The sequence below is a fragment of the Lepisosteus platostomus genome, chromosome 12 (genome assembly GCF_059453375.1).
Source record: "Lepisosteus platostomus isolate fLepPlt1 chromosome 12, fLepPlt1.hap1, whole genome shotgun sequence".
Classification (NCBI taxonomy): Eukaryota; Metazoa; Chordata; class Actinopteri; order Semionotiformes; family Lepisosteidae; genus Lepisosteus; species Lepisosteus platostomus.
In genome coordinates this window covers 13,326,177-13,343,629 of record NC_142622.1, presented here as the reverse complement: position 1 = coordinate 13,343,629, position 17,453 = coordinate 13,326,177, and the positions used below count along the sequence as shown (strand labels likewise).

General features: G+C 34.4%; 1 protein-coding gene across 1 annotated transcript in view; it reads right to left on the bottom strand.

The window, feature by feature from the left end:
- Positions 1-6,880: 6,880 nt before the first annotated feature.
- The window catches only part of cdkal1 (CDK5 regulatory subunit associated protein 1-like 1), a 431,336-nt gene continuing 420,763 nt past the window's right edge, over positions 6,881-17,453 (bottom strand). The window contains exon 15 of the mRNA XM_088601024.1: positions 6,881-7,028. Within this exon, the coding sequence (XP_088457150.1) occupies positions 7,005-7,028 (24 nt within the window). The 3' untranslated portion in view covers positions 6,881-7,004. The remainder of the gene's footprint in view (positions 7,029-17,453) is intronic.

Below are 17,453 nucleotides of genomic sequence, written 5' to 3'. Positions count from 1 at the left end.
AATCAAGACAGCAAAATATTTTCTTAATAAAGTATGTCCCATGTTTCACACTTTGACTCTCATTTCCTGACTCATGAAGCATTTCATTCAGTTCCCAGATGCAGATGTTTAAACAAGACTCTTGACTATGTTTTCTTTCTATTTTAAAAATAACATTATCTTTGTATATTCTGACTGTGATTTATCCTAATAAAATACGTAAAGCAACATGTTTTGGGATTATAGCTTAGTTCCACAAAAAAATTTCGTATTCAAAATGTCAGTTTCCTCTTACCTACCGTCCAGGTATGGTACACATCTTTGGTGGCGCAGAATTTAAATTCTTGCAGAATTTTCAGCACAGGGAATTTAAAATGTTTTTTAACTGGCTTTTCAGTTCTGCTATTGGCATAGCTCTTTACAAAACCAAAAAAGCAGAACTTGAAGAAAATATAAATTAAGGGATACAAAGTCATACAATAAACAGATCATATATATCAGAAAGTCAAGGCATAAACACAAACTTACGCTGAGTGGCCACTTCTTTGGGTACATCTACCTAATGGCCTGTTGGTCCTCCATTTGCTCTCGGATTCATTGGAATCAAAAAGGTGTCGATGCTGGCCAATGTCAACTCATTCCATCTCATCCCACCCCACAAATGCTCAATTGTATTGAGATCTGGTGACAAGGGAGGCCACTACATTAAGTTGAATTTACATTTGTGTTCCTGTAACCATTCCAGGTCTTTCCTAGCCTTGTGGCATGGAGCATTATCCTGATATAAAAGCCCTTCACAGTTGGGTACACTGCTACCATGAAGGGATGCATCTGATCAGCAGCAATGTTCAGATTTCCTGTGGCATTCAAACGTTGCTCTTCCCGTTTCAGAGGACCCAATGTATGTCACGAAAACACATCCCACATCATTACACTGCCACCACCAGTCTGCATTGTTGACACCCAGCAGGATAGATCCACGGACTCATGCAATTTTTCCCATATCTTGGTCATCCCCCATCAACAACCTTCTTGGTTTTCGCTGACAGGAGTGGAACCTGGTTGGGTCAGTGGCTGCCGTACCCCATCTGTGGCACAGTATGAAGTGGTTGTGCATTCTGATACACCTCTTTCAGCAACGCTGTTGTACTCGTATTAGCTGACTGACTATATCCCTGTCTATTACTCTACACCAGTCATGTCAGCCTCCGTTTTCCCCTTTCATCAAGAATCTGTTTCCGACTACAGATAGAAAATAGTTCATATTTTTTCCCCAAATTCCAAAGCAAATCATTTCTAATCCAGCACTCAACATCCTGGTGATTTCAATGGAAAATCAATTCTCAGAGCATCAGAGAAATGAAGTAAAGACACATCTTTACGGAGTTGAAAAAAGAAGAAGATAAAATATAAAAATCTTAATTCAGATATACCGTCCATGTCCAGATCTGAGAAGTGACCAAAACAGGGAAAAATAATATTTGATTTTTATCTCTAAAGGGATAACTGGCTAGTGCATTTAGGAATTTAGTAAAAAATAAATCAAACATTTGTATAGGAATTATATTGTTTCATTCTATAAATTCAAGCTTGATACTCAACATGGTAATTTGCACAGCTAGACTGAATGTAATTGCTCATGTAAGAAAAAAGAAGAGGTTATGAAATTAATGCGCTCCCCCCTACTAACCAGATAATAACCTCATTTAAAAAAAAAACATTGATACACAGCTTATGTAGAAGGATGCCATATGTGAAGCAATATTTGACCAAAAGGTATATATAAATAAAATAAAATAAAATTATTCAAGCTTAATGCTGTTAGCAAATTCTCTATGCTAAAGAACATTTTCAAGATGATTCAAAAGTTTCTTTTGGTTCTGCGTTGTCAAGTGTCAGAATATTATTAATAGCATGATATTTATTTTTCCATATTCTAAACTATGTACCTGCAATAAAAAGAAGAATGCAATCACATTCTTAAAATGTGTGGGTAAATATAAAGGCTTAATTTGAGATGTATATTTCTAATGTAACTATGCTATTAAAACCTATAAGAAAAGGGATGAGAAAATGAAAAGCAGTAGATACCATTAACTTGGCAATAATTTTTGTTTCTAGGAAGAATGCTAGGAATGCTTCCATCCCTCTAGTGGGATGCAATAACTGGCACATCTACTGTATGTCCACACACAGCACTAAAAGGGTGTTAAGTGTTAATTCCTTCCTGGCATGAGAGTACAGACTACAGAATGAGAATTACAGTGGAGCTATGGGAAGCATGGCAGTATGGTGCCATTTTTCACTCTATAGGAAACTGTTTTCTTTACAAATCAATTATTTTGTTTAGTCTTGGTTGCACTTAATGTAGCCTACTCCCTCAAGAACTTATCTAGTGAGACTCAACAGATCACCAGAGGCAAACCTCTTTTGTTCTGAGTTTTTGTTTTAAATCTTAGACTATCTCTAGGAAAAATACTGTCAGATATTCAGATGTATTATATATTGATCAAGAAAAAAATATATATTTCATGAGCTAGAACCAGGAGCAGTATAACAATTAGTAATACATTTCCTTTGCATATATGTATATATTTTTACATTTGCAAACATGCGTGTTTTGGTGCTTGCATTCATATTATACAGTATGTATGAATCCTAAAGTATATTTCAAGAGACAGGAAATCTGTATGCAAATTGTAGAATTTAAAGCAACTTTAAATTAGCAAGTTCCTATTGAGTAAAATCATAAACACAAGATCTCTGGTGTTTTAAAAGAGATGCTACACCTGTAAAGAAAACCAAAATAACAAAAATATGAAGTACTTTCAATATTTTTTAGTTATTACTTTAGCTTTACAGAAGCCAATTATTTAACAGAGAACAGTGTTTTTAAAGCACAGATTTAGATTATGATCTTTTAAGGTTATTTTATTAAGCAATTACTGTATGGTTTTTTTTTCTTGTGTGTCACAGCTTTATTTTTAGAACCTCTTATCTGTTTGCTCTTTCACAAAAGAGAACAGGAGAGAGGAGAGTAAAATTGGCTGTTTTTTCCTCTCTGAATGTGCCACTCTCCATTAATTGGGATTATTTACAGGATCTGGCTATTCAGAAAATAAGGCAAAACGGGAAAAATACAAGACATGCTAATAACTTTGACAAGGAGTGAATAGAGGGGACTGTTAACATGGTAATGCAGCGACAGTGCTGAGCAGGAACAAGTCTTTATAATGTCAAAGAGAAAAGCATTTACATCCTCCCTGACAGCGTGCAAAACCCATTAGTCTGTCTGAGCCTGACATCTCACAATCTTGTTATTGTGAACTGATGCAATAAGAATGCAATTCCTTTCCATAGCGCGGAGGGACAGTAGGAAACAGACAGCTTCACTGTGGTTAATCACCAATGGGGGGCCACAGCAGGGCGAGTCAGGCGGAATCCCTGCTCAAACTGATTCCTCGCCTTCCACAGGGCTTTTTTAATTAAAGAGCTTGATGTATCTTAGTTTTATCTGCAGTCATTGTTTTGTCTCCTGTTATATCACTGTTGTTGCAAGGCAGTAATCTGAGGCAGTATTGTAAGCAGGGTGATAACATTCCTCAGTTTGAGAGATAAATCATCGGAGAAGGAAAAAATATAAGAAAAGGAAAGAAAATCAATCAAAGGATGGATGAAGGATGAAATATTTTCTTTCGGATGGGGGTGTCTCCTGTATGATCTTGCATGTAATTTTGTTGTGTAGTGTTTTATATTAAACCTTTCTTAGATATTTGTTCCTTTGCTTTTTAGCTGCAATCAGTCATTTAAATTATTAGGGTTATGTCTTAAAGATGCAGCTGATAAAACACATGAATCTTTGCAATGGTTATATGAATAGGAGGTTACTGGGTATTGAAATGTTGTAGAGTTACTATTCTTGTTCAAGAATACTCAGGGAGTGTTAATTGGCTTCTGAGTTAGGGGGGAAAATAAAATCATATGATCGTTACTTCAGTTCCCAAGGAAGGCAAGAAAATAGACAAGCTTTACTCTACCAGTTTGTAACATTTGGGATGTTATTACAACATTTTCTGTTCATTCAATTGTCATTGGGATTTTTTAAAGCAGACATAAAAAGACATGTCCATGATGATACACTGTGAACCTGACTTGGCAATTTATCTGTAGAGTAAAACAACAAATTTTATGTCTGGCAGTTTTTAAACTTACTGTTCAAAAGTTGCTCCTGAACCAGTAGCTAAAGAAAAATCCTTTTATAAATTCTGGACTTACAATGGACCAATGAGGTGACTTCAGCCCTCTAAAATCCTTGCAGTAGCAGTACCAGTTACTTGCAGTGCCAGTTAAGAAATGTATAACTGAACTATTATAGCTAGCTCTGGCTTGAAAGTCTAATTAAATGCAATTGATTTAACTAGATAAAAAAAAAGTGCAGTGGACTGTGTCACAAAATCACAACAATAGGAACCAGATGTTTTTGAAAAAAAAGGAAGAGAGCATCTTATTTATAATTATATTAAAGTACAATTTAATTTAAAAAATCTACATATATATGTATATATATATCTATACTACCATTATGCATATATATATGGTCAAAATTATTGGATCATCGAGATATCATGATGGCATGGATAAATGTTTAACTCTGTGCTTGATCAGTGTCTTCTGTGTTTTTATCGAAGGACTCTGACAATATGCAATGTAATTAATTTTCAGTTTTAACCAATTACATGAATTACTGGACATGTCAGCAATACATTATTGTATACTAATTTTGGAACATCCAAGATTTTTAAAGGGAATGTATCTGGCTGCACTTGTCTGGACTCATTTCAGAGCAGCAACATAATTTCTATAGCCAAAATTGTTCCCAATATTCCAAAAGAGAACTTACTAGTGTCTTGTACAATTTTAAAATGATATCCTTTGATTTAAATTATATGCTTTTAACTATATATGGTAACAGTTTGCTTTTTTACTGCCTCTCCACATTATCTAGAAGATGTAAATGATGTGTCTCCATAAACCCCTACTGTGTTTCATAAGTAGCCTCTTCATGCTCAGCATTTCCTAATTTGTATTTAGTTTTTCTACCTGCCAGTAATAGCCTGCATTTATCTACATTGGACATCACCAAGTAGCTGTTTGCCAAGTCTGAATTTGATCTAAATCTTATTTTGATAAGAATCTTATTAAAATTGCTGATTTATAAGAAAAATTATATTTTCTCAAAATATAATGCAACAGAGAATGTGTTTTGTGCTTGGCAGTTATGAGAATGTCACTTAACAGTCAGGGCTATATAGATCCCATTGCATGATATTGCTATGCTTTGTAATGTGACCTTGACTTGTATGTGGCTTTGTACCCACAAATGATGAAACGTAACCTTCAAATTACTTTGGTTTAACTCTCCTAAGTATAATTGGAACTGTGTCTATGCAATACAAATAATATAAGTGGAGTACCTGCTGATTAATCTCGTGACAATTATGAATTCTTTGCATTAGACCTGCATGCAGTGTCCCCCTACTCTGGCACCTAGCCTTGTCTTGTGTACCACAGCAGGGTAATACTTCATGCAGATAAAGGCAGACGCCAAACCCTTCAGTTGCTAGAGAGTTCTGATAAAGAGGGATTTAAGTCATAGCTAAATCAACATAGGTCTCTTCATGTACTGCCATGTCCATCAAGTGTCTTTGAGAACTCACTGGCAAGAAATCAAACAAAAATCCAGAAGCAGCATCCCCATGACTAAACTGATTAAAAATGTCAGTGACTGAAGAAGTTTGAGTAGAGAAAGTAGCAATATGGCTGAAGAAGATTAACCAAATATTACAGTATGATGTTCAAGAGAGAGAAGGAAGGTGTGAATTAATATTCTTTTCTGAATAGAAACTAGGATCTTTTTGAGTGCTGTTTTGCATGTTGACAGTCATCCTCACAGACCAGTAGTGTTTCGGGTATAAAAATTAGTGTGGAGGAAAGATCTGCATGCTAAAATTCTTTGACATATTTTTTTTATAAATCACAGATAAAATCACTAGACATTTCAAAACTACAAAGAAAATTGATGAGCACAATACAATTGCTCTGTATTAAAATTTATATTGTGAACTACAGAGAACATTTTTAAGACTAGAATCCAACCTTATTTTGGTAATGGTAGCAGTTGTAATTGAAACCAACAACCCTATAATGTGGGAAACAGTAAAACTAAATGAGCATAATGTGGCATAAAATTAAATTTTTATCACCAGAGATGCAAACTCAAATAACACTTTTAAAAGGGAGATAATAATAATTGCATGCTGGAGAGATTTTCTTTATTGTTCTCATTGAAGGCTTTTTTAGTACAACATCCTGATAGACTTTCATATTTCTAAGTGACACTGAAAGGAAAATGCTATTCTTTCATTAGAAAAATACTGTGAAAATATACTAACAATTGGTATTTGTGATTAGCAGTAATGGAGTAAACAGGTACATAAGCATTACAACCTTGCAACCAGATCTAATCTATCTCATCCTTCTAACCAGATGGCAGGAGATAAGCAATATTGGACCTGGTTAGTAATGGGCTGGAACATTTACTAGAAAAACTAAGTTGTTTTTGGAAGCGGAGTTGATGGATGATTAGGTGGTGCTCTCCCATCCTGACCAGAATTTCCTAAACAATGTCCCAACACAGTGATGGGGATAATATGCTTTCAGAGGTCCAAACCTTCAGATAAAATATTAAATATTAAATCCTGTCTATTTGATCATTAAAAATCCTATTTCACTTTTTGGAGAGAGAAGGCATGTTAACCTGATATCCAGGCCAAAATTTCACTCTGAACTTCTACACTATGGCCCTCCTGACAATTCCCCCTCAATTTAATTCCCAAAGCAATTTCCCACTTATGTATACTGTACAGTATCTGATCTACTGTATAATGGGGAGTTGGCACATAATGGCTGCTATGTGTCATGCAGATGGGTGCTGCAGTTCAACAGGGAATGAAGCTGGTCTCCTCTTATCTGAAAAGCTCTTTGAGATCCTGTGGGATAAACATAAATGCAAGGAATTATTATTAGTTATAACATTCAATTCAACACCCTTGCACCATGTCTTCTATTAGTCTTTTCTTCACTCTCTAACACACAAACTTGAATATTTCCTCTCATGCAGTATTCAATTAGACAATAGAAAGAATAACAGAAGGTGTACTGATTTCAGATATTAACACATTTTTTTGTTATGATGTTTTTAGCATTTACACTCAAGAGTAGATGCATATTTAAGAATTTAAGAATAATAACCACGTTATTTTACTAAAAAAGCCATCTTGATACTGCAACTACTGTCTTTGAAGTCTGTATTAACTTCAAAGTTCATAATCTGTGTTCTGATTTCCGAATACTTTGACGTAAATCTAACTGGATGCCAAACATGGAACTAACTAGGGGCTCCTCAGTGAATCATCAAGTCAATGAACTCCTTTGGAGAGCAAGATAAGATCCCATTAGATCCATCTATCCATCCTTCATCAAAACCTAGACGTTATTAGATCATCCATCATCAAGAAGTGACTTTTTCCTTGAAAGGTCTAGTTCCGATCTGGAATCTAAGCATAGGAAACATAAGGTGCAAGGCAGAACTACACCCCAAACAGGGCAACAGTCTGTCACACATACACAGGGACAATTTAGCGATACCAATCAACTTAGTTAGCACGTCTTAGAAAGATGGAAAAAAGCTTGAGAAAATCCACACAAAAATAAAACATTATACAGACGTCCAGAATCAATCTCAGGGCTGCAAAGCAGCAGCACTAACGGTCATACAGTACAATTGTGCCAGTAGTTTAATGAGGGTTATAGCATTGAGCAAGATCCAACAGGGCTTGCAGGGCACTTGTTGGATTCCACTTCTGTCAATAGAAAATGCACCAATTCTCCCCCACCACCAACCTGATGTTTATACCGCTGTGGACATTGTGGGATTTGCAATGTGAAAAGAGACGGGAGTCTAAAAAGTGCACATTGTCTACATCCTACCTTTACTGCTACTTGATTTGTAGTAGCAAGCCAATTTGACTGTCAATGTGAGATGCAAATTTCAGGGCATGAAAAAATAATTGTTGATCACAATTTTTAATTTTTAGTAAAACATAGAACAAGTCAGTTTGAAAATGGTCAACAAGACATTCTTATGTTCCCTGTTCTCTTTGAATTACATATTCAATGAAGGAAAACATGCTCCACAGAAGCACATTCAATTTAGAAAAAAACAAATACATGTAACACTTTCCTTTTTCATTAGATTCCATTATATTTTCCTTAACAGAATTTACTTCAACATAAAAGGATATGATATATGCTAATCATGGCATGTCACTTCCCATCTTTATTGAGGGATTAAAAATATATAGCACTTATATAGATTTAGGTGTTTTTCAGTTCAAGAATAGAACCATAATTAATCAGAAGCAGTGCCGTATGCAGGGAGTTTGCTCAGTACATATTTAAATAATTGAGTTTCAACTTAATTATTTCTGCAGTAATTCAGTGATTAGATTACTACAGATATGTGTTATAATAAAAAAGAAAACTGCAAATGCAGAGTCAAAGAATGTATTCCCAAACAACAGGAATCCTTAACATTTGCATTTTATTTCTGTTTGGACTGGGATGGGGTGTTCAGAAACTTTACAAAGGCAGGTAACAAACATTTAATTAAGCAGTTTTATCAAAGTATCAATTATGCCATATTTCAGTAGAATTCCTAAATAATGAGCTATACATTTGCTCCCTGAACTCCATTCAAATGTTAAGATACACAGTATCTACAGTTTGCACAGGTAAAAGCCTTTGAATCTCTAACATGAGAAAATGGTACGATGTTAATTCAATATATAGTGTACATACCCAAAGGTATAAAGAAAATAATGGAAAATCCTCTTCCTTTTGGTCATCCACAAAACTTATTTAGAGGAATGGGTATTCTATTGAAATTAATTCTCTTCTGTCACAAAGCTCAAAATGTAAGAAAATGTCTTTCTCCAAAAAGAAATATTAAGCTAGGATTGAGGTTTGTTTGAATAAAAATGAAGCTACAGTACTGCAAATATTTAGCACAAAGCTGTCAGTTTAATGTACAATTTAGAAAACGCACTGGCAGTGCCCCAAAACTGATGATTTCCAATTGGCAGTCCAGTCTACCCCTGTTGTGAGCTTTTCATGAAATCTGCACTCTAAAGCATTTTCAGTAGTCAAGATTTTTTTTTCAATAAAATGAAGGAACTGCTTCCAAAAGCTTACAAAAAGACAGACAAGTCTATTCAACATCAGAAGACGCTTTTTGTAGTATGGACTTGAATTCAGATGTCTTTTAGAATGCTGAAATATGTTTGAAACAATACATCTTTCTGGTAAATAAAACCAAAACTGCCATGCTTAACTTGATTTTGTATTACCTAGCACATCCTTTATCTTTAATGCCAAATAAAAAAAAAATAGGCAGCTTTTTCACCGTGTAAGGCAGACATACAAAAGTGTCAACCACATACTTAGAGGAAATCAAATAAATACTTAAATGTGTTGTACAAAGTCATATTATAGATCTTTATAACCACAAATTCACACATTGCATAATCTAAATTAGTTAGATATTAGATTTAAATATACTATATACTGTATGTTAGGTACATATAAAATATACCCAATATAGAGTAACATTAATATTTAAATACTCATAGAATTTTTTTTATCTTAAAAGTGCTATATCCTAAAGACATTACATAATAACATACAGTGTATACATTATGAACATTATATCCATCCATTTTTTGTCTTGTTTTGGTGAGGGCCATACAGTATATATTATTTGGACATAAATCTTGAGAGGGACACATATAGTTTAGAGTAACTCATGTCCTTAAAAAGGGGGATTATCTGTTTATTACAATGCATAAAGCATGTTTATAAGAAATGCAAAGATTATTGTCAAAGCAATGTAAAAGGTAACAAAACGAAAGGAGGTCATTGTCAAAACAGGTCTTTTGCATCATCACAACTCCTTTGAAGGTTTTTCTCCTTTTTTGTCAGAATTAATATTCAATGGATTTGTAAAAAAATGATTTACATTTTCTGTAAGAATCTGTTTTCATTCTTAACACAGTGGGAGATAAACAGCTTGAAATCACTTTGACAGTCTGTGTTACTCTATCACATACCACAGGGGATTTTAATTTCAACCTGTGAAATTGTAATTGCTTCTCTAGGAAAAGCTAAAGGATTGTGGGTAATTGTCATGGTAAAACTCATGGTTGTGTCAGGGCTGCCATATCAGATTTTTTTTCCTTTAGCTGCTTCTGTTCAAGGATCAGGATAGTTCTCTGTGTGAGACACAGTATGGAGGACTGACAATAAATTAACTAGCACTGTCAAGAGATGGTTAGCAGAGCTCTGGCAAACTAAATGACAAAATAAAATGAAACCACTTTGGGGCATCTCCTAAGTTGTTATTTTCAGTGTTTTTTTTTTGTTTACTGTGAGATGGTTTCATAAATAACTTTAATTGCTTTTTCATGTTTAGCCTCCTGCTTGGAGAACCAACACTGCACTCCTGTATGTGCTGCTGAAGTGATTCCAAAAGCAACATTTGAACTGTCTAACTAATTAACCACAATGATATGAAATTATAACTCATTCCAGACCTCTTCCACTCATCTCTGAAACTCCTAAGAGGCCTGATGCTGGAGTGCACTTGCAATGAAACACTGTCATAGAAATTGTTATTACTTCAAGTCTATATCAATTCCTCAGAGAGAGAGACTGACAGCTCTACGCAGGGACCATGAGGTTTTTGGCAACATTTGATAACAAAATGTCAACCTGTGTAGTAGCAAGACATATTACTACACTTAGAATTAAGTGTTATTAAAGATTTCTAATAATCTGTCTGTTGCCTTGTCAAAGCAGTTTGGGCCTCTGTGTAAAAGCAGAGAAATGCAGCTGAAAAGGGGCCTATCTGATAAGAAACATCTCTCAGGTTGGGAAGCTGTGTACCTCCTGAAACAGCTTCGTGAACTTACCCCCCCCAACAAACAGCACAATGATGAAACCTCTGCATTCATTAGTGCTGCGTTTGTGCTGTTGAAAGTAGCATTTGGGCTACTTTTGTTTCTGAGATATAGCTCCTTATTCTTTGGGGGGCGTGATATCACTCAGTCCATCTACAACGGCTAAGAGGAACTGAACTGGTCTGATTTGTTAGTGCTACATTTGTGCAAGTTTGTACCATTGAAAGTAGCTTCCCAGCTGCTTTCGTTCCCGAGGTATATCGCCTTATATTTCGGGGAATTACCAGACCATGTACAGTGACCCTGACCGCTAGTAATACTGCCTGGAAACCACTCAATTTCAAGGTCTGCAATTGTGTTTCTCTGTTTACCTGGGGGGGCGGGGGCGGGTGCTGTTTGATTTTGCATTTAATATAATTATTTTCTGTGTGTATGTGTGGTCAGGAAAATAGAATGTTTCTAATATCATACCGTAATCACAAGAGTTGCAGGTTTTGCCTAAAAAAGCAAACAATTGGATGTTCTTGAAAAAGGCTTTAAAAAGCACATCTTGTAGCTATGCCAATAATTTTTTTTTACATCTGAAGAGGAAGTAATCAGTTAGTCATTATGTTCTTTTTAAATAAATAGGCAAACTGAAGGAAGGCCGTTTAAAGATTGAACCCATCTTTTGAGCCTCATACTTAAAAAGGTTAGAATTAGTAACTTCCTGTATTAAAAAAACATTGCGGTACGATCTATTTCATGCAAAGAAATATGTAAACATGGAAAAAAAAGTACCATTAAATTGATTTTTTAAGGGGGACTATAAACTTAGCTTTGCTAGATCACAACAGATCTGCAAAATAACATTGGAAGGTCTACCGTCTCACACATATGGACCTCAGAAATATTTGAAAATATACTTTCATGTCCAAAGACACAGATAAAACTGCCTTTGTTAAGTCTTCATATTTCTGCCAGCTGAAATTGTGTTTTGCAGTGTGCAATGTAATGACCAAGGACTTGTTTGCTGCCAGGCGGGCAGAACACAGTGACACCTCTTAATTTGAAGGTCTCCTCATTTAATTCCAGGTTGTGTAGAAAATCTGAAAGTCGACCTTGAAAGATATTTTGTGTCAAGATAGTGCTAACTTCAGGACTCAGTCAATCTCCCATGTCACAATCAATGTAAAGATCCAGTTGTCAAGCTGTGCTCTACAGTCCCATTACACTGGATGCGTTTTAATAGAGATGGGTCATGCAATTGCATTTCTACTGGAATTAGTTCAGTGAAGGTACCCCCTGTACAAAAAGCACAAACGATGGAACAGACTGTATTCGTTAATGCTCCATTTGTGCTGGCTTTTGCCATTGAAATTGGTGTTTGTGCTGTTTTCATTTTCGAGATATAGTGCCTTGGTTTTTTTCAGGTAATGATGTGACTGTTTACAAGGAAGTTAACGTGTAAAAACACAAATGACAAATGGCTCTTTGATTATAAAACTTTTTTGTTCACATTATAAGTCTTGAGAGTTGAGATATTATTCCAAACACATGTTATGGTTTAGTTGATGGTAGTAAATACATATTTACTTGATGTGAGAATATAAATGTGATTTAGCTGTATGAGACTAATACAAACTAGTAGGTAAAATATAACGTTATAGTCAACATTTTAAGTTTGATGTCATTACCTTTCATCTTGGTAGTCCTTGAGTGACTGATCAACCTGTTGTATCACAGCTGATCGATTAACAGATATATTCTGTTTCTTGGTTTGTTATACAGTACATGTTTTGGTGTCATATCAATAAATTGTATGTTATATATTTAGTCATTGTGTGAGAGACAAAGCACTCTTGCAATTTATTGTTCCAATTTATAATTGTTACAGTAATTAAAAACCCTTTTATCACTGCATAGGAAAGGTAATTTTAAAACAAGCTATCATGGTATTAACTTTGTCTGAGATTCTGTAGCTTGAGCTACAGTATGCATATTATGGATCTAAATATTAATTTATGTCAATCAACAATGCTACACAAGAGTTACATCTTCAATTATTGTTCATATGACCAAAGAGGAGGCAACTAACCTTAAAACATTCTAGTTAACAGGTAGATCCCCTGTGGTGTGTGGTAATTGGTGGGGACAGATGACTGACACATTATGTTTTGGGAGACAGGGAGTTGTTAAAAATGGATGTTGCCTAAGATTCCCCTGCTGTACCAGTTGATGAGAAGCCGTTATGGACATCTCTTATTTAATGCCATTAAAACAGAGGAAAAGTGTCAGATCTGAAACACTTTGACAGCCCATCAATGTAAATACTGACAAGCTACATCATTGATGCCTTTCATCACACTACTTCTAAACCTACAGTTTAGTATACAGAACAAAAATAAAATATTAGAAACAAGATGGCAGTAGCTAAGTAATCCATGCATCTTTTTCTTAGCAGATTTGCTTTAATTGTACTAGAGGTATACAGTATGTATGGATAGGGTGAACCTTTATTTGCTATTTATGATGATGGGATGAAGAGTACAATGTCAAAAGAGAGTGATACTGAGGATAAAGTTAGGATTACAAAAAAAAACTAAATTATCTTATTCTGCCTTACAGGAATGCATGAGTGTAATCGTGATCATTACACCTCACCTTTGGTTTATTGTGCCATTATTTTTGTTAAAGAAGATTTATAGAAGTATTAGTAATGTCCATAAACTAATGAAGGCACAAATTTATTTTTACCACATTGACAATGTGATGAATTCAAAATAAGCAAAGATCAAAATCCAAACTACAGCACTTCCAGCATAATCGAACATTTGCATATACATTATAATACAGTCTCACAGTCAAAGTCAAGAGGTAGTGACAAACATGTAGGGTTTTAATTTTGCTGTTATTTACAATTTTTTCAAACAAGTCAAAAGTTATACAAACCTGGTGTTCTAGCACAAATTGTTAAGTCAGCTGTAATGTCATCTGGTGCAGCAGTATTTTCTGCAGCTAGAGTCTCTGCATTTCACGGGGTTTTATTCACACATTTAATTGATAAATGAGGTCGCACTCTATGGCTAGAAAAGGGAGTTTTACAGTATGTGCTACTAATCCTTGAAAGCTCCCGGTTCACTTCTGAGAGTAGCGATTACCGATCAAGACTAGTTGTGCCATTAATATTTTAATAGGGCTTAAGTTAATTACTAGCTGACAGTGGCCAGTAGTTCCCTTGGGAATAACTATAATTGGCATTAGTCAATAGGGAATCCTCAATGACACCTATCCTGACCAGGCTGCACAAATGTGGTGTCCATCCTCTATAAATGGTACCAGTGCTTTTCAAGGTGAGCTTCAAGCTCTTCAAGAAGATATTTGTGATGACATGCCATGCTTGTGTACAAAATCAAAGTATATGGACCAAAAATAAGGTGCTAATCTAATCTTGAGGGTATAAGAAGAAAAAATAATCAGTAATAATTCATGAATTATACTTTTTATAGATTTAATGAACCCCTGATGTCTTCAAATACTCATCTGCCATATTTTTTCCATCCAAATGGCTAATGCAAAGAGTTCTCTAAGCTTTGTAAAAGAATTTGATGTGGGAAAATGAGTCTCCTTAGATGCGCTGAACTACGAAGACCTCTGAAGCCTGTGTTTGATAAACCCCTACTCATTTTGCTAAAGATCATTTAATCTGAACATTTAATTTAATGTTACTGGAAACATTCATGACACTCCCACAGTCTGTAGTCTTGGATCAGAAGAATGACTAAAGCAGTTCCACAATGAATCAAGGAAATGTTCTAAGATAGCTCTTGTGATTGAATGACACAGCTATCACTGTTCTTTACAGGTCAGTAGTTATAAAATGATTATCTAACAAATTAGGTAGGTTTGAATTGAAATGCAATGCTTCAGAAAGCATTTGGTTTTGTAGAGCCTAATTTTTCTGTCATTGACAGGTCCTCAGAAAGATACTGTATGTGACTTAAAATTAATCCTTTCTTGAAGGTAAAAAATGTAAACTTCCTATGTCAGAATATCTGTGAATCCATCATTTACTATAATATGTTATAATATTATAAAAACCAGATCGATATTGGATTGGAATCTTTCTGAAATATTATTTTAATGTGCATTGTTTATCTGTTACACAGTACTTAAGCTGAAGGATATTACCATGTGTTGAATTAAGTTTTTAGTGTTGAAGCTAAATAATACCAAATAATAATAAATAATAAGTATTTTTCTGAAAAATCCAGTATATACTGTAGCAAGATTTTATAAAATCTGTATTTGCCAATAATCAATTTAAATACTTTCAATTAAAAATCATCAATTTAAATTCTCTTAGCTCATGCCTCTGACCCTATCACCAAAGTTAGTTAACTGTTTGCAGTGTTTGCAGACCCTTACTGTTAACATTAAAAGCTCACAGGCACTTGCATAGACACAGTGGTTGCTATTACATGGCAAGCAGAAGATTCAACTAATTTTGAGCCATATTTTGCTCCAGGTCACAGCCCAGTTTAAACCAGCAATGCCTGGAATACAGTATTCAACTTGTACTCTGTACTCAACCTGCACTCTGAATTAGTAACCTTACTCATTCGTTAATTTACTGTTCACTCAGTGTAAATGAAAACTTTTTAACCAAGGTGATGGCTAAAATGCAGGGTCATTCTTGTGTGGAATTTGAGGGCAGAGCCCTGTATACTTACAGTGTTTATGATTTCCATTGTACTCCTATGTTTCTTGGTAAGAAGGGCCACTCAGCATGGAAAACATGTACTGTAGGTACATATAATTTTCCCTTGTTGCCTCATTCCTAATTTTACAGGCAGAATTGGATGGGTGCTTTAGCATCTTATCTTGAACACTTGGAATTTCTGCTGAATTGTACTTAAATTATTCAAAAGGTAAAAACTATTTTATATACAGTAGTGTGTATCCTTATCATCTAAATACAGAGCAAACCCATAGATGTGAGTCTATGTAAATATAAAGTACTTTCAACTGCAATTCTAAAAACATGACTTATTCGTTGAGAAGGAGACTCAAACTCTTATTTTCTTCCTTAACCAGCTAACATATATGCTGGTAATTGCTGGCATCAAATCAATGCATCCAATACAGGCAATCTGTCCAACTCTGGCTTTTTAGATTTTGGGCTGCTGAACGACAACAGATGAGTGTGTGCAAGTTAGATAATGCTGCAGCTATGATAAATCGAGACATATGGGCTACTCGACTGAGTGAAAAAGCACTCGCAAGAAAAAGCTATGCATATATTGCAACTGAATGCTAACTAATACCCCCTGGGTCATTTACTGCATTATAAAAAAACGAATGCTCATATTAAAGCATTTTATAAGGATAGAAACTTCAAGTACTTATTTACGGTTTTTGACATTTGGATCATTTCTGAAATAGTTTTTTGCAGAGTTCTAGTAAATGATTATCTTATGGGTGTACTCTTTTCTAAGCCTTTAATGTACTAATTACAAGTGATTATTAATACTTGGAATAATGTAAATTATAATTAATTAAAACTTTTGCCTCATATTTGTTCATATGCACAGGAAATTGCAAAGTGGTTCAAACCAAACATCATGTTTAAATCTTTTATTTTTTATTCCTTTTTTTATAAGTGAACCCCCTTAAATAAATACAGATAAAAAACTCAAAGATCATCTTAAATTTAAGCTTTTGAAAAATGATATCTTCAGATGTTTTTCAGATATTTCAAATATTATATATTATAACAAAGTATGATTTTCTAAAATTAGAATACTGTTTCAATTTAATCCATTCTTTAAGCAGATATGTCATCAGAGAACAAATTTTCATTTTGCACAACCTGGAAAATAAAAGATTATACTGCAAGGTCTTTTCAACAGCAAATCAAAGAACAATACCTTGTTCAGGGATACAACAGTAGTTTTCTCACCAATGATTTAAATATGATGGCCCTCTCTGAAGATTAAAGTCCTTAACATTACTCCACACTAGTGCCCAGATGTACATAAAATGCAAAAAAGGCTTTAATGTTTTGTAAAAGGGACACCTGGATAAATCTGGGCCTATGTTTTCGATCAGAAATAAACAAAGCATTTGATAAAGTAATTAAAAGCTAAGATTCTTTTTCAACATTCGGTAAATACAGGTATGGGTATTTGCTTAAGTATTATTATACTTTAGAAATAATCATGCTTAAGACTGAATGACTCACAATGTGTGTTTAAAGCACTAGTTCATCGCCAACTGCAAGGTTGAAAAAAGAAAACTATAAATTAAACCGAAGAAAATATTCAAGTGAAATAGCATTGAGTAGAACATGTATAGTGCTACAGATTAAAAAAAAACAAACAATTTTAGTAGTTTCAATCATCAAAAAGCTGTGAAAAC